Source organism: Miscanthus floridulus, chromosome 15 (assembly GCF_019320115.1).
Source record: "Miscanthus floridulus cultivar M001 chromosome 15, ASM1932011v1, whole genome shotgun sequence".
NCBI classification, from domain to species: Eukaryota; Viridiplantae; Streptophyta; class Magnoliopsida; order Poales; family Poaceae; genus Miscanthus; species Miscanthus floridulus.
The window spans coordinates 75,807,127-75,832,765 of NC_089594.1; the positions used below are offsets into that span (position 1 = coordinate 75,807,127).

The 25,639-nt window shown below is 44.7% G+C and overlaps 1 protein-coding gene across 1 annotated transcript in view; it reads left to right on the top strand.

Moving 5' to 3' along the window:
- The first annotated feature begins 668 nt into the window (after nt 1–668).
- LOC136507688 (uncharacterized) overlaps nt 669–25,639 on the top strand; it is a 41,014-nt gene continuing 16,043 nt past the window's right edge. Inside the window, exons 1-8 of the mRNA XM_066502337.1 lie at nt 669–984; nt 1,297–1,862; nt 2,059–2,110; nt 2,300–2,428; nt 3,068–3,182; nt 3,281–3,417; nt 3,613–3,699; nt 6,335–6,463. Coding sequence (XP_066358434.1) covers nt 1,852–1,862; nt 2,059–2,110; nt 2,300–2,428; nt 3,068–3,182; nt 3,281–3,417; nt 3,613–3,699; nt 6,335–6,463 — 660 coding nt within the window. The 5' untranslated portion in view covers nt 669–984; nt 1,297–1,851. The remainder of the gene's footprint in view (nt 985–1,296; nt 1,863–2,058; nt 2,111–2,299; nt 2,429–3,067; nt 3,183–3,280; nt 3,418–3,612; nt 3,700–6,334; nt 6,464–25,639) is intronic.

Genomic DNA, 25,639 nt, shown 5'->3' on the forward strand with positions numbered 1-25,639 from the left:
ACCGAGTTGAGCTCGATATCCGGCCCTACTTTGGTCGCTGACGCCGCTCCTTTGCCCCGCCCGGTGGCCGGGGTCACCGGCACCACAGATCCATTGCCCCGTCTAGCGGTACGAGTCCTTGGCCCTGTTTGGATCCATGGGTTAGAGCTAGTTTGGGTTAGTTGGAGCTCAACTAGCCCTAAAGTAGCCAAACAGGAGGGCTAGAGTGGGTTATTTGCAACTAGCCCACCCTAAAAAACTATCCCCCAAAGAGGTGATTATTTGGGCTAGTTGGGGCTATTTGAGGTGGGGTCCACTGTTTTCTCTCTACTTTCACCCGCACCAATGATTTGAAAAGCACATTTATTATCATTTTAACTCTTGTATCCAAACATCTCTTAGACTAGAGTTAGTTCAGGGCTAGTCCTGAGCTAGAAACTAACTCTAACCTCTAGCTGTGCTAGAGTATCCACACAGGGCCCTTGACGCTACGCCCTTTAGGGTGGAGGCGCGTCATAGAAGGCTTACCTCCTCGTTGTTGAAGTCGAGGAGGTACATAACCTTCCCTTCTACCGGGATCCAGTCTAGACTACCGCTGTCGCTCGATGGGGAGAACTGCCCTTGAGCGTTGCGCATCTGGATCTTCGTGTTCCACTCGTAGCGGCCGGTCATGGCCGCACACCCGAGGGGAGAGGAGGATGCAAGGGTTTGGAGGAGGAGGCGGAGTGGAGGAGATGGATTGAGCGAGGCCAGACGATATTAATTATAGAAAAACTAGAGACGGCTCTGCAGATCCATTTGTAGAGAGTGTTACCAGCCGTCTCTGAACCAGTCCATCTGATCCCTTCTTCCCCTTCCAAAGCAAGGCAAAAGCCCAACCAACGCGCAATCTTCCACAGCCCCTTGAACCTCCTTGCGTTGTGTCCGACGCCACCGTCGCGATGGCTTCAACCTCCGACATCGCGCTCTAGCCCGCCATGGACGGCAACCTCGGCCTCCTCAAGAGTAACACCCCCTCTCTCGCTCTCGTTTTAAATGATCCACTGCCGCGTCTCCAATTAGCATTGTTTAGCGGGCGCCAACCGCCAAGTTTTCACACGAAAATCCGTTGCCATTCTCCTGCGATTTTTCTCTCGCGACCATGCTCTTGCACGTATTTTGTTTTCCTTCGATTTGTTCATTTCGAGACCAATCGGCCTGCTGCGGTTTGTCATGGTTTTAATTGCACGATTATCGATAGTGCTTTTTTATTCCGATTGTTGTTTTCCGGTTGCAAACAAAGGGGTTTTGATTGTTGTTTTCTGCAATTTCTCCTAGCTAGCGATGGCGAGCAAGGTGAACCTGCGGGAAGCCAAGGACGACATGGGGAGGAACACGCTTCACTTGCCCACAGAGAAGGGTCACCTAGAGGTCTGCAGGTTCCTGGTGGAGGAATCTGGGTTCGATGTTGACTCCGTCTCTGCAGAGTGCTAGCACCTAGCAGTGAGATTTAATCCTTGTAGGCCGGCGGCCGGTCCATGGGGGATGGGGCTGCTGCCGGGGGAAGCGAGAGCGTCCTGAGGTACCTTCTCGACCGTGGCGGTGACCAAGTGATGCCCGACTCCAAGGGCTCAACGCCTCTGCATGATCCAGCAGAGGAAGGTGCTGTTCCTCAACTTTATGGAAGAGGAGATCATCTGTGTGTCCCGAGGTTCAGAGGTTGTGTTTGATGTGGAGTGTTCGGTCATTTGGTTGTGCCTCCAGGGCATTGAGAGGCTGTAAGACTTCTGCTGTCCAAGGGTGTTAATGTGGATGCAATCAGTTCTCTTGGGACACCACTGTACTTGGCTGCCTCCAAGGACAAGGATCGGGCTCTGAAGATCCTGCTGGACCATGGTGCTGATGTAGGTTGTTGCTTTCATCAGTTCCTTATTACACCGGTGCTTATGGACTAGAATTGCATCTGTGGCAAATTTTGTTTCACTTGGATGTGAAATTGCTTGTGTATAGGAGGTGCAGCAGAATACTTAATGGTACCACTTTCCTAAATTATTTCCCATGATCTGATCAGCTCTCATAATTGTTCACCTGCATTTGCAGCCCAACAAAGTTTTCAATCAGTTCTTTACACCACTGCTCGTGGCATCCTGTGGTGCGCATTCCTTAAAATGCACCAGCTATTTCTTTACTTACTCGATTTCTCCTTATTATTTGAAGAAATCTGTATAAAGTAGAATCTGGCTAACTAAATAGCCTTGCTATTTCCATTGAATTTGTCATCATGATTTCACTTGACTGTTCTCTCTAGAGCTACCTAAGCTTTGTATTGCCAATTCTATAGGCTGGTGCTGATGTGAACTTTATAAGTCCCGGTGGTCCAATCATTTTAATGGAGGCTGTTAATTATGGCTTAATTGACATTGTCAAGTTCTTGTTAGAAGCTGGAGCTGACCCTAACATTCCTGACGAGGTGATTATTACCATCTCTTTGCTCCTACTATCTATTTAGTTCATACTTTGAGGGTTAGAATCTCATGGCCTCTTGCATATCAGATGACTAGGTGTTAATACAAATTCTGAGCCTATTTTATGGATTTAGATTGTTCGTATGTCAAACAAGTTTGGTACTGTAGGTTTGTATTTGCTTCACAGTGCAGTGATTTGGTCAACTATCCCATGATTTGTTGCTCTAGTGATAAGTTGTATGCATCTGCAATAATGAATATTTCCGTAATTCATTTAGATCAGGTTCTGCATCCCACAGTACCAGATTGTCTTGGGCAGACCATTGAAATTCCACTGGTGACATATTAGTCTAGAGACACCTATGATTTCTCGCGATTGATCACTAACCAGGAGTAGTTTTCCTAGCTTCACTTCAAAATCTGCTTTACCGATCTATTAATATTTAAACCTATTACTACCAATGGGATGGATTAAGTGAAGGTCTAGTATATTTGCTCTCTATTATCATGGAGAACAACATAAGTTAACTTTCCTGGCACCCCTAATCTATTAATTCTAGTGCTGTCCCTGCATAATTTCACAAAAGAATAGTGTCATGTGCCCTATTTATTTTATTCCTGCTGTGTTTTTCTATACAATACAGGATGGGAGAATCCCAATCATATGGGCAGCAGTTCATGGCCTTCTCGATCATGGTGGCGACCCAGTGATGCCCGACTCCATGGACTCAACGCCTCTGCATGATACACCAGACGAAGGTGCTGTTCCTCAACCCTCGAGGGCTTAGAGAAGATCACTTGTTCGTCCTGATGTTGTGTTTAATTTGGAGTGTTTGGTTATTTCGTTGTGCCTCCAGGGCATTGTGAGGTAAGACTTCTGCTGTCCAAGGGTGTTGATGTGGATGCAATCAGTTCTTGTGGGACACCTCTGCACATGGCTGCCTCCAGGGACCAGGATCAGACTCTGAAGATCCTGCTGGAGCATTGTGCTGATGTAAGTTGTTAGTTTCATCAGTTTCTCATTACACCTGTGCTTATGAATTAGAATTGCATCCGTGCCAAATTCTGTCTCGCTTGGATGTGAAATTGCTTGTGTTTATGAGGTGCAGCACAGTACTTGATGGTATCACTTTTCTAGATCATTTCCCATGATCTGACTAGCTATCAAAACTCTTTATTTGCCTTGTAGCCCAACAAAGTTGTCCTTCAGTACTTTCCACCACTCCTCATGTCATGCCGTGGGCGTTCCTTAATATGCATGAAGCTACTGATTGAGGTCTAGTTATTTCTTGACTTAACTCAATTTGTCCTTACTGTTCAAAGAAATCTGTATAGAGAAGAATCTAGGCTAACTAAATAGCCTTGCTATTTCCATTGAATTTTTCATCATGAAAGGTTCTGGGATTCTTTTTTGAAAAAAATTCGGAACCCAACGAACTTGATGAAATTCGGAAAATTCAGAGAATTCGGACTGGTTCCCACTCAAAATTCGAATGAAATTTGATCAAATTTGAACAAAATTTCTCCAAACGGTCAGAAGTGGCAGTGGGCATGGAGAGGATGCATGCAGGGCCAGCGTGGAACTCGTAGGTGGCGGGAAAGACGGCGACGGTGCGGTGGTGGCAGCAAGAGGTGCAGATGGTGTCGACGACCTGTCAGGGGCTGTGACGGTGCAACGGTGGGTGTCGAGGAGCAGCCATGGCACGGGGGCGGCGTTGAGGAGCATCCATGGGCAAGCTCGGATGTTGGGGGAAGCGACCATAGCTCTCTCGGTGGCTGCAGGAGCATTGGCGCAGGCTGCGGGGAGCGAAGACGGCGCCTCTGGCGGCGGCTTGCAAGCACGCGGCGTTGGCTAGGGACCGTGAGTAAGGTTTTCAGGGTCATATTGGTTAAGGAATGTCTATGGACTCTTTGTTGGTCCATAGAACGGGTTGAAAATTTGAATCGGGCCAAAATATTTTGGGCGGTATAGTTTTATCTCGAACCGGACCGAAATGGGTGAAATTCGGGCCTCTCGGGCCGAATCCCAGAACCGTCATGATTTCATTTGACTATTCTCTCTAGAGCTACCTAAGCTTTATATAGACAATTCTATAGGCTGGTGTTGATGTGAACTTTGGTGGTCCAATCATTTTAATGTGCACTGTTAATCATGGCGTAACTGACATTGTCAAGTTCTTATTAGAGGCTGGAGTTGCCAACACTCTCATGGTGCAACTGGTCAGCACAACACGCCAAAGAAGCGGTTGGTTGAGCCAGCCCGGGTTCGAGTCACGGCACCAACTTCTTAAGATGAAAATCAGGGGGACGTCCCTCCCCTTGGTCAAATATTAGAGGCTGGAGTTGACCCTAACATTCTTGACGAGGTAATTATTGCTATCACTTTGCTCCTGCTGTCTATTTAGTTCATACTTTGAGGATTAGAATCTCATGGCCTCTTGCATATCAGATGACTAGGTGTTAATACAAATCCTGAGCCTATTTTGTGGATTTAGATTGTTCTTATGTCAAACAAGTTTGGTACTGTAGGTCTAGGTCTATATTCAAGTTTATTGTTTTGTATTTGTTTCACAGTGCAGTGATTTGGTCAACTATCCCAAGGATAACTTTTTATTCAGTTTTATCTTTTCATGTTATATTGTTGTACATCTTTGGTGTCACTTACTGTTAGTTTAGTCCCATCTCTGTACTTATTAAGTTGTACGGCAGGATTGGAAATAACTGGTAAAAGCGGCCTAGGAACAATAATTCCTTGACTGGTTCCTTTTGTGATAAAGACTGGCAGAGAAAAATATCAAATGTTCTGTCCAATGTGTAAACAACCTCTCAAATCCAAATATTAGCAAGACTAAGTCTTTTCTTCAGCATCTGCTTCTGGGACTAAATATAAATGGGTTTCGACAAATCGCAAAACTAAAACAAATGGTGCCATAAGTATCCTCCGGACTCAGCCACTGCCATGCCCCGAGGAATTTGATTTATTGGTTGGAGAAGTGTTTGATGAATTTATTGTTGATTCTATTTGTGAGATCCTGCTGGAGCACAAGTTGGACAACAATCCATTGTAATACTTTCTTTCATTTATATGATATCTATGTAATACTTTCTTTCATTTATATAATATCTAATAACTAATTGTGTAACCATACTTAAACTTTCAGAGAAAAGTTTGTCACCAGTCTTTCCTAATTAATTTTGTTTCTATTGTCAGCATCCAGGCTCGATTGAAAGTCTTCACCAGGTCAATTTGTGAAGAATTGAACGGTGAAGGGGAAGAGAAGATGAAGGTGCAGCACAAAAAAAACCGGTACTCAATTAGCATAAGTGTCAACTCAAGAGTTCTCGCCTCACCATCTCGATATGAATTTTACTACTGTTGCTAAATGAAGGATGACGAATTCTAAAACCCGGTCTTTGTCGGCACCCGGATCCACACACTAGAAGGATGGTTGTTACTAAACAATTAATAGACAGGCAGACGCCAAGAAACCAAATCGGACTAAACAAGGTGTGGCTACGTGCTAACTAAATAGCCTTGCTATTTCCACTGAATTTGTCATCATGATTTCATTTGACTATTCTCTCTAGAGCTACTGTGGGGTTGTAGCCACCCTCACCAACCAGGACCATGGTTCCTTCATCGGGGTGAGGGGCAGGAAAGGGAGTAAGTGCCAAAAGATTAGGGTTAGAGGAAAATCAGGAGAGAGCCCCTTTGCCCTTGCCCCTTGGGTTCTATTTATAAGAGAGGTGGGAGGGGGCAATCTTCCTCTCTACCCCTTTGGTTCACAAATTTACATACATGTCCTCATATCTATTAGGCAATAGGTACTAGGCCATTTTACAAGGAGGGGGTAGACACAGCCGCCTCTACCCCCAACAACTGCCTAAGCTTTGTATTGCCAATTCTATAGGCTAGTGCTAATGTGAGCTTTATAAGTCCCGGTGGTCCAATCATTTTAATGGAGGCTATTAATTATGGCTTAATTGAGATTGTCAATTTCTTGTTAGAGTCTGGAGCTGACCCTAACATTCCTGACGAGGTGATTATTACCATCTCTTTGCTACTACTGTCTATTTAGTTCATACTTTGAGGGTTAGAATCCAATGGCCTCTTGCATATACTACTAGGGATATCCACTTCTATGACGACTAGCTTTTGTCACAGAATGAGCCAAACTTGTCATAATTTTAGTTTTATGATGAATCTATGACAAAAACCGGTTCGTCATAGAAGTCGTGTCATACTTGAACTTCTATGACGAATCTAGAAAATCGTCATAGAAGTGGATAGATCTATGACGAAAACAGATCGTCATAGAACTGCTTTGGCATGCGTGGCGGGGGGCAGCCACGCTAGCAGGTGCTTCTGTTGGAGATGCTTTTCCACATGTACATGCTATAGCCGGTTGCATTGGAGATGGTTCGGGTACGTGTCACCTTATTGCACAACGTGGACATCTCTGGTTCTTGCATGTTTCAGGTTCTTACTGGAACACGTGTCGGGCCCCTATTGTTCCACATGTCTGTTTTCTATTGGTATACGTGTCGTGTTGCGGTTGGGTCACGTGTCACTTCTTCATTAGACCATGTGTCGTATTTTTATTGGTTCACGTGGCGTGACCACAATACCCCGCGTGTCTTTCTTTAACTCGGCCACGTGTCTTGATGTTGTACGTCCGCATGTTAATATTTTATTAGGCCACGTGTCATGCCTTGAGCTACCCACGTGTCTTTTTCTGATTCGACCATGTGGCAGGATGGATTTGTACCACGTATTTGGTTTGTATTGGCCCACATTGAAAGGTCCTAATGGCTAGAGGGGGTGAATAGCCTATTAAAAATTTCTACAACAACCCTTAACAAATCGGTTAGACAATTATGAAGCGAAGCGAGTGTTGCGCTAGTCTACTAAAAATGCAAGCCACCTACCACAATTCTAGTTTATATTGTTTCTATCCACACAATAACTATGTCACTACACTAAGTTAGTGTGCTCTCAAAAGGCTAACTAAAGAGACACACTAACCAAACTAACAAGCTCTCACAACTAGCTACACTAAAGAGCTTGACAACTAGTTTACGGTAATGTAAAGAGAGTGAGCAATTTGTTTATACCGCCGTGTCGAAGAAGGAGCCAATCAATTACAAGAATGAATACCAATGAAGACCAATCACCTCGGAATCAAATGATGAACACAATGATTTTTTATCGAGGTTCACTTGCTTGCCGACAAGCTACTCCTCATTGTGGCGATTCACTCACTTGGAGGTTCATGCACTAATTGGCATCACACGCCAAACCCTCAATAGGGTGCCGCACAACCCACACAAGCCACGAGCAATCCACTAGAGTACCTTTTGGCTCTCCACCGGGGAAAGGTCAAGAACCCTCACAATCACCACGATCAGAGCCGGAGACAATCACCAACCTCCGCTCAACGATCCTCGCTGCTAGTAGGTTCATCATCATCACTATCACTTTCTTTTTCTTTTTCATTATAATGTTTCTCATCACTTTCATCATCACAAATTTGTACCTTGGTGGCCTTAGCCATGAAGTATGATGGAGTGTCAAAGAGAGAAGGCTTCTCATTGATTGCAATGCTTGCAAGTGTCTTCTTCTTGGTGATCTTGTCATCATCACTTGAGGAAGCATTACTATCCCAAGTGACCACATATGAATCACCCTTCTTCTTCTTGAAGGTTATCTTGTCCTTCTTCTCTTTCTTTTTCTTCTTGTCCTTCTTGTTCTTCTTGTTGTCATCATCATTGTCGCTATTGTATGGACATTAAGCAACAAGATGATCTTTGCTTCTACATTTGAAGCACCTTCTTGACTCTTCCTTGTTCTTAGATGAAGATTTCTTTCTTCTAGCACGATACCCTTTCTTCATCATGAACTTGCCAAATTTATTGACAGAGAGAGCTGTCTTCTCATCATCATCATCCCATGAGCCATCATCTTCACTTGATGTTTCTTGCTTAGCCTTGCCCTTAGATGATGTGGCCTTGAATGACATGCTCTTCTTCTCATCCTTCTTCTCATCTTTCGTCTCCTTCTTTTCTTCCTTATCATCATCTCTATATGTATCATCTGTCATTATATCTCCTAACACTTGGTTTGGTGTCATGGTGTCCAAACCGCTCCTCACTAGAATAGTGACCAATGTGCCAAATCTTGAAGGCAAACATCTCAAGAACTTGTGGGAGAAGTCCTTGTCCTTCACCTCTTCTCCAAGTGCTTTGAGATCATTGATAAGCACTTGAAGCCTATGGAACATCTCCGGCACACTCTCATCCTCCTTCATCTTGAAGCTTGCAAACTTCTCTTTGAGAATGTATGCCTTTGCATCTTTCATAGCTTGAGTGCCATCAAATGATTCTTTCAACTTCTTCCAAGCCTCATGAGTCATCTCAATATTCTTGATTTGCTCAAATGTTCTTTCATCAATTGCATCATGAATGGCACTTAGAGCAATATCATTATTTTGGAGCAGCACTTCTTCGGTTGTAGTGGGATTCTCCAGATCTTCAATCTCAATTTTGGTTTTTACCACCTTCCACACTCTTCTATTGATTGACTTGATATGTGTGGTCATCTTTGATTTCCAATATAGATAATTTGTGCCATCAAATTGGGGTGGCTTCTTGGCGTTGTTGATTTGAGCCATTTTTACACCAAGGGTTGTTAAGCCTCAAATCACGGTGACCTCGGCTCTGATACACCTTGAAAGGTCCTAATGGCTAGAGAGGGTGAATAGCCTATTAAAAATTTCTACAACAACACTTAACAAACCGGTTAGACAATTATGAGGCTAAGCGAGTGTTGTGCTAGCCTACTAAAAATGCAAGCCACCTACCATAATTCTAGTTTATGTAGTTTCTATCCACACAATAGCTATGTCACTACACTAAGTTAGTGTGCTCTCAAAAGGCTAACTAAAGAGACACACTAACCGAACTAACAAGCTCTCACAACTAGCTACACTAAAGAGCTTGACAACTAGTTTGTGGTAATGTAAAGAGAGTGAGCAATTTGTTTATACCGCCGTGTCGAAGAAGGAGCCAATCAATTACAAGAATGAATACCAATGAAGACCAATCACCTCGGAATCAAATGATGAACACAATGATTTTTTACCAAGGTTCACTTGCTTGCCGGCAAACTACTCCTCGTTGTGGTGATTCACTCACTTGAAGGTTCACGCGCTAATTGACATCACACGCCAAACCCTCAATAGGGTGATGCACAACCCACACAAGATAAGGATCACACAAGCCACGAGCAATCCACTAGAGTAACTTTTGGCTCTCCACCGGGGAAAGGTCAAGAACCCCTCACAATCATCACGATCAGAGCCGGAGACAATCACCAACCTCTGCTCAACGATCCTCGCTGCTCCATGCCATCTAGGTGGTGGCAACCACCAAGAGTAACAAGCGAATCCCGCAGCGAAACACGAACACCAAGTGCCTCTAAATGCAAACAATCAAGCAGTGCACTTGGATTCTCTTCCAATCTCACAAAGATGATGAATCAATGATGGAGATGAGTGGAAGAGCTTTGGCTAAGCTCACAAGGTTGCTATGTCAAAGCAAATGGCCAAGAGAGTGAGCTTGAGCTGGCCATGGGGCTTAAATAGAAGCCCCCATGAAATAGAGCCGTTGTACCCCTTCCCTGGGCACAACATGGGGTGACCGGACGCTCCAGTCATATCGACCGGATGCTAGACCTCAACGTTCGGTCATGTGATGCGTGCCACATGTCCCTCTCTTCAATTACTGAACACCCAATCTCAACAGTCATATGACGACCAGACACTGCAGCTAAAAGAGACCGGACGCTAAACTCCAACATCCGGTCGTTTCTACTAAGCATCCGGAGATGAATTTTCTCGACCGGACGCGTCCGGTCATGCTCGATCGGACACACCCAGCGTTCGGTCACTTGGTGACTCGTCTGTGCACGACCATGTCAGTGTAACCGGACGCAGCTAGCCAGCGTTCGATCATTTCAATGCCAGCGTTCGGTCGATGACCGATGCAACGCTTTTTCTGCTTCTACTGATCGGACGCGCTGGTCCTTTAGAGACCAGCGTCCGGTCACTTACAGTGACATCCATCTTTTCTGTCTAGGGCACCAGTGGCACCGTCGGACTATCCGCACTCTACGGGCGGACACTCCGCCGGTGAAGTTCCTAACCCTTGCTCAAATGTGTCAACCACCAAGTGTATCACCCTGTGCACATGTGTTAGCATATTTTCACAAACATTTTCAAGGGTGTTAACACTCCACTAGATCCTAAATGCACATGCAATGAGTTAGAGCATCTAGTGGCACTTTGATAACCGCATTTCGATACGAGTTTCACCCCTCTTAATAGTACATCTATCGATCCTAAATGTGATCACACTGACTAAGTGTCTCGATCACCAAAACAAAATGGCTCCTACCATTTATATCTTTGCATTGAGCCTTTTGTTTTTCTCTTTCTTCTTTTCAAGTCCAAGCACTTGATCATCACCATGGCATCACCATCATCATATCATGATCTTCATTTGCTTCACCACTTGGAATGTGCTACCTATCTCATGATCACTTGATAAACTAGGTTAGCACTTAGGGTTTCATCAATTCACCAAAACTAAACTAGAGCTTTCACACATGTCCTGTCTTAGCTCTTACACGTGTCATTCACTGGTTCATCCACGTTTTAGAATCTTATTTAACAACGTGCCTGTGTCGGATCTACCACGTGCACACCAATTATTACATCAGAAAAAATGATTTTCAGATCTACACTGCTGCACAAAATGACTACATGCATAATTATATTGAACCTGAATCAAATAACAGCAGTTCAGCTTAGCAACAAACCACTGACATAGTTCACATATCAAGCCACCAAAAGTTCACATCAAAACAGCAAACAAACCACATATTCACTGCATCAACAAGACTGAGAGTTACCAGCGCTTAAGAGCATGATATGCTTACGGAGCTTATTGTACTCCTCCTGTTGTTGTTTCTTGAACTCCTCAAACTCCCTATGAGTGTTTTCTATCTTCCTCTTCAGTTGATCCACTTGTTCGGTGAGGACAACTAAACTTTCCTGTTGAGCAGCAAGCCGTTCCCAAAGTCTAGAGCGGCTTATCCTAATGCCAGCATTCTTCAAAGAAAAGGTGTTGCAGCTGGCCTGGGAGATGACCTTGAAAACAACATTAGCAACAGGTTATGTCCGTATAGTTTCCATACCTTCCTACGAAAACCAATAAGTAAACATTAGGAAGATGACTTAAATTGCAAAACCAAGAGATTATTTCATTACAAGTAATGCATAGGTCTTCCTCAGCCTACTGCCGACAGAGATTCATAAGCACAATGCATAGGTAACACATTAACTGTTGTAATATTACAACTTCAAAATGATGGTGCCACTTCAGGTTTCTCCTACTTTTCCTTCTTTTATGCCAATGACTTCAGCAAATTTCAAGGAAAACAAATGTAGGTACTTACCACTGCTTCTCTTGCAGCATCTCTTAGTCCTATGTTGCTACTGGTATGGAAGTTGTTGAAGATTCCCACTGCATCAACATCTTCATGAGGTCGATCATGTTCTTCAACGAGCACTTCTTGATCGTGTCCTGCGTCCTTCCTATTTTTGTCCTTATGTTAAAATTGCACATGTCTTTCTGTTAATACAAAAGGCATTGCGTATTTGATATAAAAAGAGTAACACAACCATCATTTACATATGCTTTCAGGTGGGCAACATAGGAGCGAGATCCGGTAACCTAGTGGTACTTGACTTTTGCACGGTTTAGCTTGTTCTGCTCCGAGACTGCCTATAACCACAATTGTGTTAGACTACAGCACAAGTAGACTACATAACGACTAGACAAGAAATAAATGAGTTCACACACACCTTGTTCTTGGAGCTTAACCACTTGTGGACAAGTGCACACCACTGTGCATCATTCATGCAAGACACAGGAGAGGTCTTCCTGATTTGATCAGCGGGGATGCCGTTGAAGTAGGATCTCTTGAACATGTACCATGTCTGTCGTATCATAGACTAGAATACACTCGTGCATGCTTCTTTTGTTGCTTCATCATTGTCATCAATGGCCAGCCTCAACTACAGAAGTGTGAATGCAAATTAAATCCATTACTAAGTTGCTCAAGGCAGAGTTGAATGTCAACAGAGGATATACATACTTATAGATGGCTTGGCCACAAATTCATTGCGGTTGACTTGAGCGCCTTGCGTGGTTTGTGGCGATGTCGAGCAGGTCGCGGGTGGTACGGAGCTTCAGATAGCCGAGCTTGTGGATCAAGGACTCACAAGTTGTCCCAGAGAGGAATGCGCTGATGACGTCCTCGTCAACCACATCAGGAAGGGAGTTGTATCGTTTTGAGAACCTATGGATATAATCCTGCAGGGACTCATTGGGCTCCTGCTGGCAGCTCTTGAGGTCCCAGGAATTCCCAGGACAGACATACGTCCCTTGGAAATTCCTGATGAAGATCCTTTTGAGATCCGCCCAATCGCGAATGCTGTCAGGTGGGAGGAATTTGAGCCATGCTCGAACATGCTCCCCACACAGATGGGGAGGTATTGAATGATGAAGTGGTCATCATCCACTCCTCTAGCTCGGCAGGCGAGCCAAAAGTCTTTGAGCCATATATCGGGATTCATTTCCCTGGTGTATTTTGCGATGTCGGTGGGTGGTCGGAAGCATTGTGGGAACGATGCTTTCTAGATGCGACGGCCAAAGGCCCTTGGTCCTGGGCCGTTCGGGCTAGGACTTCGGTCATCTAGTCGGTGACTATGCCTAGGGTGCACGTCCCCGCTCCCCTTGATGGTTCAGGCAGGGCCCATGTTGCCTCCTCTCACCGCCCCTTGATGGACGTCATTATCATGCCAGGCTTGACGCCAATTGTTGGTGACGCTGCGAGCGTCACGATTCGGTCCAAGCCGTTCACGCATAGGTGGTCGGTGTGGAGCGGGTGCCGGGTCAGGCCGTGATGCAGCTGTGGCCTCCTGTTCCACGCCCGGCAACTGTAGTGGTGAGCAGATGGAGCGATTCGACTGGTGCACCCCCATTCCCTCAGTGGGGAAAGAGGCCACGAGCCGGTGTCGCGACGCGGAGCTCTCCGCTTGTTGAACGGTGGCGGTTTCCACCAGCGTCCAGAAGTTCCGGTGGATCGCCTACTCCTAGGGGTCGACAGGTTCGGTAAGGCCGTGCAGAAGCATCGCTGCAGCGGTAATGATCTGGCCAGCCCGAGCGAACTATGGGGGATCATTTCCTTTGTCTAGGATGCTGCGCTAGACCTGATAGGCGTGTCCCTAGGCACCATTTGTCAGGTTATGCGCGCGTGGTGCAGCGTGCTGCGCCGAGCGCGCCGGCGCAGGTGGCGGCTAGCTCTGCCGCCTTTGTCGTAACTCCTCGCCGTGCTCCTGTGCACGCGTGAGGGCCTCCGCACGAGAGTCCAGAGGGGTGTGAGTCTGTAGAGACTCCGCTACCATCGGCGACTGTCCCAAAGCGTCCGCCATAACGCACTCCCAGGACATAGGGTGGCTAGGTGTCACGACGTCATCGATGCTGGAGCCATCGCTTTTAACCTCGTCATCCACGAGGTCGTGGAAAGAGGCAAGAGCGTAGCCCGCTATCCCCACGAATTTAGATGTGAGAGGGGGCGGCGTCAATATCTTTAGGAGCCCCCACGCGTACGTGTCCATGGGGTCACGAGGCAGTAGGGGAACTGGCCGCACGGCGGTTGCGATGGGGACAACGTGGTCCCTCCGGAGAGTCGGCAGAAGATATTAAATAGCGAGTAAAGAACAATATGTACGTTACTCACAGTGGGGTTTGAGCCCAGCGTGGGCTCGGAGCGAAACGCAGGTGTCTCGTCGTTGAGGTCGCCGGGTGGCCCGGAGCCGAAGCACGCTGAGCTGGTCGACGATGAAGTCCAGGCTTTCGAAGAGGAAGGTCTGGAATGGCTCGAAGATGGGAGGAACCCACATCCCAACAGGCGGGAGCGTGGGAAACTCTAGCGAGCCGAAGCGAATCGTATCGCTTGAGCCCGTCATGCCGAAGATGGCGGAAAGGTGGGCCATCCGATGACCAAAAGCGTGAATGTACGGCGTCCTCCCCACGGATGGCACCAACTGTTAGTGCGAAAAGTGACCAACAAATAAATATTTGTAGTTTTGTCGTGCGTTGTGATCAGACGTGGCCTAGCAATCAATGACACAGGGTTTATACTGGTTCAGGCAACGTGCCCTACGTCCAGTTCTAGTCGGTCGATGACTTTATTCCTAAGCCCAGGTGCTCGAAGTTTGCTGCGGGGTTACAAACGAGTGTGAATAAGAAGAGGGTGTTAAAGGTCTGGTCGGGCTCTGGACCGAAGGGCCAAGAGTGACGGGAGCTCCTATATGCGCTAAGTATTGGAACGTATGCTCTGTGTAGCTTTAGAGTTCTAGAGCCGTGGAGTTGTTCGAGTGCTCAGAATATCTAAAGCTTACTAGAGAGAGAGTCAGAATGACCGTCCTCCATTGAGAGAGAGTGCATCCCCTTTTATAGGTGAAGGAGATGGCCTTACAAGTGAGAGAGAGTGTGTGTGCTCGTGTTTTTCTAAGTCTTATTGCGGGGACGATCTTCGACACCCACAATACTGTTTATGTCAGACGTGTGTGGCAGGCTTTACCGTGTTCGCCTGGTATGGCAAATGACGGCGCCCACAACACTGTAAGACAAATGCTGGCGTCTACAACACTATTCAAGTTCTGACATGCCTGGAAGGTTGCAAAGCACCCTTCTGGCATGGTCTGGCGGTACTCTCCTACAGGTGTGCAGGGTACGGTCCTTGATATTGCGGTTGACTTGAGCGCATTGCCTTATCTGCTCCGCCTAATTCTTGGGTCCTCACCGAGCGGGCATCCCCGGTCGGTCGTTCCCAGTCGGCTCCGACCGCGCCAGTCGGAGAAGCTTTGTAAGCAGAGGTTCGGTGTATTCCCAGTCGGAAAAGTGGGTCGGAGTCAGAAGCGAGTGTTGTCCCCTCCTTGGTCAGGCCTTCCGGTCGAAGACTGGATCGCTCTTTCGGCCTGTTGTTAGGTATCTGGGCCGGCCCAGGAGTTGTGCGTTTGTTGTAATGCCGTCTGCTGGGCCGAGCTTTTGCTGGGAAGCGGGCCCATCTGGGACCCTGGGTTTATGAACCCGACATATAGGATGTCAAATTTAAAAAAACACATATTTGATGTCAATTTCAATAAGGTACAAACCTTAGGGTAGTCTTAACCATGAAACTGTGAGCTATACTTGCTGATTAATATATAAACTACATATGCAAATTATATTCTCAATGGATAATTTCTTCAAATTAAATTTTCATCCAATCATCTACCTCTCCTTTCTTGGTTTATGTGTAGACATAGTAGTTTCTTATAGCATCTACCATTCACATATCTTTGTGTCTTGATTCTCGTGTAGACATGGTTTCCTATATAAAAAATCATTTCCTTCTCTCTCTTCAGTAACTATAGTGACACATCAGTATTTTGCTTAGATGGCACACTAATTAATAGCTATAGAACCCATCTGGTTTCTGAGTTGGGAGTGTCCTTACTACCAAATCCGTTGTCGTAAACAGGAAAGTTAGACTCGTCTTTTTTGAGCGAGGTTAGGCAAGGCTATCTCCAAATCCAAACATGTCCCCAAGGTGCTTTTGCCACTATTTCTCGCGTCCAACCTAGTGTGATGTTGCCATCATCGAGGTTGGCAGGACTGCAAGCATGCAACCTTGGCTCATCCAGAGTAAGGGCTGTTTGGCCCTGATGACAAGCAACTTGGCCAGGCATCCATCGTCACTCTAGGCTTCCAAAATCCAACGCCTCAGATGGTTGCTGACCTAGGAAGCTCTTGACAGCTCCAAACCAAACATGCCTTGCTTACCCACGTGCTTGCATCCCTTGTGGTGCTTGCATGTTCCGAATGAATAATGTTTGCAACCCACCTAACAAATTGAGGTGTAACGGCTCTCAAGTAGACCTGATCAAATAGAGCATGGACTGTGGGCTCGGTCTGAGCTACCGAGTTTTGGCCCACCCATGAGCCTTAGGGTCTGATTGGTTGCTTGCATTGTGATAGTATGCACAAAGATTTAGTATTGGATATCTAATCCGGCATAGCCTTATGCTTTCAAGTAGTGTTTGGTTGTCCTATGTTTCGACTTTGCATAGCTTAAGACTATGTTTGGCTACCTATACTAGGTATTGCAAATTTGCAATGCATAATTGCTTGTGTTTGGTTGGTTGCATAAGGGTGTATATGGTCACCAGTTCTCACACATTCGGTAATGCTCACCAATTCTTGATCGTACTGCCTTTCTCTCACATGCGCACTCTCCCTCTCGCAATCTCGCTCACCGCCATCTCTCCGTCTCTCGTGTGATCTCTATCCCTCTTATCTCTCTCGCCAGCTTCCATTGTTGTGGAAGTAACCCTCCCAGAAGATCCGGAAGCTCCTCCCTCTCGATGCTCGTGGCTAGAGTCCGGACGCACCGAGCTCCTCAAGGCCTTCGATGACTCCCGCAAACAAGCATGTGCCGCCAGAGCCCTTCCATGACCCGGCCCAAACCCCTATTCCTCCAATCCCGCTCACCCCGCCCGACGCCTTCATCCCCGTCGTGGACCTCTCCCTCCCTTCCAGGCCACCTCACTGCCACTGCTAGATGAGATCTCCTTGGGGATCTCCTCTCCGAGATTTATCCCACTAGCGCGTGCTCTCATGACCGTGAGGCGCGTTGTAGTGCTCCCACGCGGCGCGACGTGCTCCTCCTCGGCTCTGTTTCCTCCCTGGCTCACCGAACGCCATTGCCATGGTGCTCCCGACGGAGCTCCTCCACCTAGGCATCATATCATGGCACACCGTGGCCACCCACAGCTCGGCATCGCCCATGACACACGATTCCGCCTCTCCCACCGCTTTGGCTCGACCGCCTCCTTGCAATCTGCTAGCCTCCACCAGCGCGCGCTCTAGCGCCTACTCCTTCGTCGTCAAGTTCTTGGCCTCCTTCTTTGACACCAAGGCAATGGGTAGTGAGAGGATGGGGACGAAGCGGTGAGCATAAACCTGAGATGTTGCAGAGCGGATGCAAAGATTGCAGTGTGGATGCGGGAGCTGCACAGGTGGATATGGGAAAATTGGTTGGATAGTGGGATGCAGGCCGAACCTGCTTTGAGGAGAGTGCTATTCTGCATATTAACTTATGCAAGTAACCAAATAGAGGCAAGTTGCAATATGGGGCCCGGAGAAGGAGTTATGCAGACAACCAAACAGACCCTTAGTGGACAAGGTCCTTACATTGATCTCGTTGCACAAAAAAAAAATCTCGGCCTGAGCCTAGACTCGAAATATTTATTTTAGCTATTTTACACTATAAACTGCGCGAGCGACCTGCCTAGGCCCAGGCTCGGCTAAAAAATAAGGTCGACTCGTCCAGTGGGACAGTCATGGCGAGGTTATTTCAGGCTGAAACAGCCGTGCTTTTTTTCGGCTCGGCCTGCAAAATGCCAAGTCTACTGGCAAGGGAGCCCAAGATGGTTAGGTTGCATGAGCTCCTGCTGACTACTACTACTAATAGATTGTCATTAATATGTGGCGCTGAAAGTGCATCTAGACACTAAGTGCGTTTTGATAGATTGAATGACAACACAATTAAAGGACTAGCAAAATTCATGAGATTTTGCATGTGTTAGTCCCGGGTATGATTAATGTATGAGGGGGCTCATATTGTGTGAAGTAAATGATATAAATAAGAATTGATTCTAGGTGGTGGGATCCTGCATGACGGGGCGGCTGGACGTCTGCAGGTACCGAGTGGAGGAGAAGGGCTTCCATGTCAACTCCACCTCCGTGGAAGGTACGTCCCTGTGAACTCACGCTCCCGCCCTCCTCACTGATCGAGGTTGCTTGCTCCCTCTATCTCCACTTGCAGGCGAGATGACAGTCTTCGTCGCCACCGATACCCCTTGGGCGGTGGACGGGTCCGCTGCCGCCGGTGTCGTCCCTCTTCTGACCTACTTTCTCGGCCGCGGCGTCGACCCGGCTGCGCCCGACGCCAAGGGTTGCACGCCGCTGCACAATGCCGAGGCGTCCGGTGCGTTGTTGATTCATTTCTCGCACTGCAATTTTACGTACTTTCGAACGATGAATAATGAATCATTTTGTCGATCAGTGTATAGTGATCATGTCCTTTTTCATACGTATTAATTTCTATCTGAATTTAACTCTCTAAATGATTACTTGAAGAGTCATATATTTTAGGAAAAATCATTTTCTATATCTTGGTACCTATCAACAACTTTTTTATATACTGTGTGCACTTTAGATAAATATCCTCGCTCTCCATCTTTGGCTAGCGACAAATACAAATAATTAGTTAATAGTAGAGTATGTATTTTTTATTTTGAGATCCAACTAAACAGTCCATTGGAGGGTTTTTTTACCAAAAACCTCTATTACTCTAAATTAGAAAGGATATAAAGAGTATCTTAGAGATACTCTTTTATAATTAAGAGTTAGATCATTCTATTTTTTTCATGCCTTTTTGTTTCTTCGTATCTTATATTACTACGTTAATTCTCACCAAATGTGCTAGAAAAAAATGTTTAAAATTCTCACAAAATTTAGAAAGATCTGTCCATCGATTGGATGGACTCTAATCACCATTCTTCTGTGTTGGCATCAAGGTTCATGTTACTGAATGTCGAGATAGTCGCAGTTGTCAACAGGTTCTTCATCGCTTGTGTGGACTACGTCGGAGCGCAGCATTGCTACAAACCTCGTCGTCGTCGTCTTCTTCATCAAACACTTCCTGCCAAAATAGCATAGGGGGATGACGTCAACCAAATTTCCTTCTTATTGATAATAACTATTATAGGACGGATTGTACTGGGAAGCATACCTCATTGATAGTCGCGAAGAAGGAATCATTATCCACAAAATGAATATCGGGGTCCTCACTATTGATCATACACAACTCCTTGTACCTTAGATAGGCGCTATATTCATCGAGTGATTTAACCTCAGGTGGGATAGGCGGATCATCCTTTCAAAACATTTCGTTGCACATGTCAGTGAAAAACTTACGGGATTCTCCACGGAGGTGATATGCAAGTCACTCCGTGGAGAATCCCGTAAGTTTTTCACTGACATGTGCAACAAAATGTTTTGAAAGGATGATCCGCCTATCCCACCTGAGGTTAAATCACTCGATGAATATAGCGCCTATCTAAGGTACAAGGAGTTGTGTATGATCAAGATCAATAGTGAGGACCCTGATATTTATTTTGTGGATAATGATTCCTTCTTCGTGACTATCGACGAGGTATGCTTCCCAGTACAACTCGTCCTATAATAGTTGTTTTCAATAAACATGTCACACCTCCGTGGAGAATCCCGTAAGTTTTTCACTAACATGTGCAACGAAATGTTTTGCAAGGATGATTCGCCTATCCCACCTGAGGTTAAATCACTCGATGAAGATAGCGCCTATCTAAGGTACAAGGAGTTGTGTATGATCAATGGTGAGGACCCTGATATTCATTTTGTGGATAATGATTCCTTTTTCACGACTATCAATGAGGTATGCTTCCCAGTACAACTCGTCCTATAATAGTTGTTTTCAATAAGAATAAGAAGGAAATTTGGTTGACGTCTTCCCCCTATGCTATTTTGGTAGAGGGTGTACTCTGTCACCGCTGCACAGCCCAGCTCCCAGCCGCTGAACGCTGGCACTGACGCCCGCGATGGCTGCGCGGAGGTTCGCGGCGGCTGGCCTCGCCTCCGGTTTGTTTCGCGGAGGTCGTGGTAGCCGGATCTCGTCCCATGGCCCTGTTTGGCTTACCCCATAGTCTGTTTGTGACTTTTTTTTCAGCCGAAACAGTGTTTTCTCTCACAACAATTCAGTCGGAACCGTATTTTTCAGTCAGTTTCAACCAAGTTTCAGACCAGCGAACGGGGCCATTAGCCGCCCTCCGAATCGAAGACGGCAAAGCTTCTCCAATCGACGCGGTCCGCCCACACGTACCTCACCGGTATGTGCCGAGAACCATACCCAACAGTGACCACCCCTGGCTTAGTAAAATCACCAATATGCTAGAATCCCCAAAGCCTTTCTTTTTTTTATTACAGATTCCGTGATTTGATTCACGTGCTACCGTATAGAAATCTCCCCAACATTCACTGCGCATCGTCTCGAAGAGGCAGCTACTGGAATCGACCCAACAGTGCCCACTTCCATTTTTTAATTACAGATTAAAAAATCCTCAAACGGCGATAATCCCCAGTTGCCATCCATTTTTTAATTACAGGTTACTCCGTTTGATTCATGAATTAAACTAATCCTGCACGTTCGCTAGTTCCAAAAACATGCTGCTATGCTTCAATCAGTTTCTCATGATTTTTGTAGTTTTTTTTATTACCAACTTGTTTTTATCACTGCTTTTTTTAATCAAAGCATTTCCCTGTGCGCGTCATACTTTTATTTGTTGACTTTCATCCTTACAAAACAACGGCAGTTTTTCCCTCATTTTTTTGTAATTTAAATCACAATGACTCTCACCCGGTACCTGAGGCTAATGGAAAATATACTCTGCCCGCGGCGTGCTTCAACCTAACACCAGACGAGAAGAGAGCTATATGCACTTTCCTGAGGGGGATCAAAGTCCCGACTGGGTTTTCAGCAAATGTGAAGAAGCTAGTGTCGATGAAGGACTTGTCAATAACACACTGCAAGGCTCATGATTGCCATGTGATGCTGACAGTGTTTCTATCTATTGCAATCAGAACTATAAAGCCAGAGTTCTTGAAAATGGCCATCACCCGCATGTGCTACGTCTTTTCGAAGATCTCACAGAAGACGATTGGCAAGTAAGAGCTGAGTGACCTACATAAATTTGTGGTGGAGACACAAAACCAACTGAAGATGTGTTTACCTCCTGTTTTTTTTGATATAATGTCATATCTCATGATTCACATGGTTCATCAGATACAGGTGCTGGACCCTTGCTACTTGAGTGAAATATGGTCCTACGAGCGGTTCATGTCGGTTCTAAGTTGATACGTGCATAATCGAGCATACCCAGAGGGCTCTATGATAGAGGGTTACAGTACTGAAAAAGTCATCGAGTGTTGTCAAGAGTACCTAAAAGTACAGAAAGGGATTGGTAAACCTGATTCTCATCACAAGGGTAAGCTGGCTGGGAAGGGCACCAGTGGTAGAAAAGTGTTTATTAACCATGATTACAAAGAGGTGAGTCAGGTGCATTACAGTATCTTGTAGAGTACACAACTGATGCAACCGTACATTAATGAACACTTGGCTATCATTATGGCGGAGAGAAATGGCCGTTCGAATGATTGGGTCATGAAACAACACAAGCAACGACTAACTATATGGTTAAAGGACCAAAACATACCGCCTAGAGAAACCATAGACTCTATTACCATCAGTAGGTTGGCGGAGGGGCCATCGAGACAAGTGATATCTTGGAATGCTCATGACATCAAAGGGTATACGTACTATACCCATGCAAAGGATAGTAAACATGTGAACCAAAACAACGACGGTCGAATAGAGGCTCTCGATGGATTGGGACAAAAGATCCAATACTTTGGCATCATTGAAGAGATATGGGAACTTGACTATGGAAGGGATATAATGGTGGCCATGTTTCGATGCCGCTGGATCAAACAACACCAACTGAACGAGATCGGATTGAGAGTCCTAGACCTCGAGAATCTAGGCTACCAAGATGACCCTTGGGTGCTCGCTTCATGTGTCCCATAAGTTTTCTATATGTCTGACGCACAAAGTAACCTCCCTCTGAAGAAGAAGAAGAAAAAGACAAAGCACGTGGTTGCCTCCGGGAAATAGCACATTATTGGAGTTAATGGCATGGACGATGTTGAAGCTTACAATAACTACGATGAGATGTCGCTATTCATAGACTTTCCTAAGAAGATTAGTGTTGTGGAAAAGAACCTACCTAAAGACATATTGCCATGGGAACGAAAAGGTGTCCAGAAGAAAGTCGTTACAGCGGGCTAGCTAGTTGTTGAACGTGCAGTGTTTGTGTAAGTATATGTTTGTAAGACTTCATTTATGCATGCGTGTGAGACTATATATTTATATATATGTGTAAGACTATATATTTGTATGTGTGTGAGACTACATTTATGCATGTGTGTGAGACTACCCTTTTGCAACATTCAGATGAATCTATTTAAACATCCACTCTATTACTACTAAAACTTTATGAAATCACTTAACACTTTATAAAATGAAGAAATGACCAAATAAAAGTAGGAGGTCTTGATGAGTTATACAACTTTTATATTCATCACCTTTACAGCTGAAATCATTTAGTGTTTGAAAATCAGGTTTGAAGCTGTTATTTTCTGAAAATCAAAATTTGAATTGTTCAAAATTAGTGACAAAGATAGATGACTAGACTAAAATGATAGAGAATGATTTTAGAAAATTTTAGGAAAAAAACCATCACATTTGGAGTTAGTATGAGGGAGAAAAACTAGCTACAAGTTTTGGCCACAGATTAAAAAGAGAAATCACACTTGTTCATCATTGATCATCATGAACAATTATGATTTTTCTTTTTAATCTCTGGGTAAAATTTATAACTAGTCTTTCTCCCTCAAACTAACTCTAAATGTGATGGGTTTTTTTCCTAAAATTTTCTAAAATCGTGCCCTATCAAGTTAGTGTGTTGATTTGGTCATCCTTTTCATTTGACAAAGTTTGAACACTTTAAATTTTCAAATTTAAAAAATGACCAGTTCGAATAAGATTTTCAACCATTAAATGATTTTAGTTGAAAAAGTGATGAATATAAAAGTTGTATAACTCATCAAGATCTACAACTTTTATTTTGATCATTTCTTCATCTGTTAAAGTGATAGTAAACATTGTTCACAAAAATTAACATGTTTTTCGTATAGTTCATGAAACTATGAGTCATATGTGAATTTGTGAACAATGTTTACTAATACTTTGTCATATGAAGAAGTAACCAAAATAAAAGTTGTAGATAGTAATAAGTTCAACAACTTTTATGTTTACAACTTTTATTATTGAAATCATTTAAGGTTTCAAAATCTTGTTTGAAGTTGTCATTTATTAAAATTTAAAATTTCAACTATTCAAATTTGGTAAAATGAAAATATGATCAACATAAAAGTTGTACATATTGATTAGTTCTACAACTTTGGTATTCATGAGTTTTTCATCTGAAATCATTTACTCTCTCAAAATATTGTTTCAAGTTGAAATTATTTAAATTTCAAATTTTGAATCATTCAAACAAAGTCACATGACAAAATGACCAAAATAAAAGTTGTACATGTTGATGAGTTATACAACTTTTATGTTTATAATATTTTCATTTTATTTCATTTAATGTCATAAAATTGTAGTCGAAGTTTTAAAATTCAGATTTTTATTTTTTTATTTTTTTGTTTTCTATATTGTTTTGACTACAATTATTTTTATATATATTTCTGCATATATAGAATAATACAAAACATTATATTTGTGCATATATGCAATTGTTTTTATATTACTTTGTGTTTTTTGTGATATAAAAAATACAGAATTAATAATTTAAAAAAATAGAAAATATTTGTAGGGGTGGCTGGATCAGAAACCGCCCCTAGAAATCGGCCTGAGTATAAATAAAGGGCGCACGGGTGAAAACCTATAGGGCGCTCTCTTCTTCCAACGACGCCGTCAGGCTATCTACTCCTTCCCCGACGCCCCGCCGACGCCGCCTCTCGGACCTCTCTCGACGTCCGTGCCCCCTCTCCGCACCCCCGGACCTCTCCCGACGCCCGCATCCGCGCGCCCCCTCCCCGCACCCGGCCGGTGGCGCTAGGGTTTCTGACGCTCCCTCTCTGACCTCGACCACCGAACTCACCGACGTCGATGCGGGGGTTGCTCTCGGGCGCTCATCCACCGCCGTCGTCTCCGTTCCCCAACAGTCGCCTTTTCATAGGCCGTCGGGGCTAGGGTTTGAGTTGCGCTGGCTCGGCCGCGTGCTCTAGCTGGTGTCCCCGCCACCGACGCTCCCTCTCCGACCTCGACCACTGAACTCACCGATGTCGATGTGAGGGTCGCTCTTGGGCGCTCCTCCACCGCCGCCGCCTCTCTCGTCGTCCGTCGTCGCCATCCGTCTCAAAGGTCAGTGCACTGTCATGTCGTCATGTTCAATCTTACTTCCTCCAGATGGAAAAAGGTGTTGTTTTTTAAATAAGTACAGTTTGAAACCATGACTATTGATATGTTTCTAAATTTTCATGTTTAAAACATGAGAATCATATAAGTAGAAGATGTATCTCCAGAAGTACTGTAATAATATTATATATCATTCGGTTCTATTGTTACACTACAATTAAATTATTTATTTGAATATAAATTTTTGGAGAGCATGTCAATGTCCAAAATAACATTATTCTTTCATGGTGAGTGGTACTGAGGGGTTATATACCTGCATGGCTCTCCAGTAATAAGGCAGGAAGGATACTACATAAGCGAGGTCTCTAAAGTGTTTAACTCTTGTGCAGTAGCCATAGTCTGGTGTAATGTAGCTGCCTATTATGTAATAACATGCCAAATACTCTAGGCTCCTAAGCACTGCTACCTGTTTGTCAGAAGTCATTACATGCTTAGTCATTTTGATACTAATACAATCATTTATGCTCAAGGATGTAGTAGCCTATCGAGTTGTTATACTCCAGTCTTTCTTTTGTGAATTTTACAGCTTGGTATTGGGTTAACAATCTACCAGCTTACTGTTGTATGGTAGAAGTAGAAGATCTCTCTTTTTCTCCATAGGTCACACTAGATGCCTCCCTGTGATGGCATTTAGCAAATTTTCCAATCATTTTGCTTGCCTATTGGCCTCCAGCATGGCTTCTATCGGCTACTAACACTTGTCGGCTTCCTACATGCCGATTTGTTTTTGCTTCCTATAGGCTTACCGATAGTACTTGCCTATCGGCTTCCTGCATGGCTCCTATCGGCTACTGTATGGCTGACATGATCCTATCGTCTCCACTCTGTTTCTTATCCTCTCCTCTATGTTTGGCAGCAGCTGCTGCTCTATTTGTTTGGCAAGCTGGTGCTGCTCTATTTG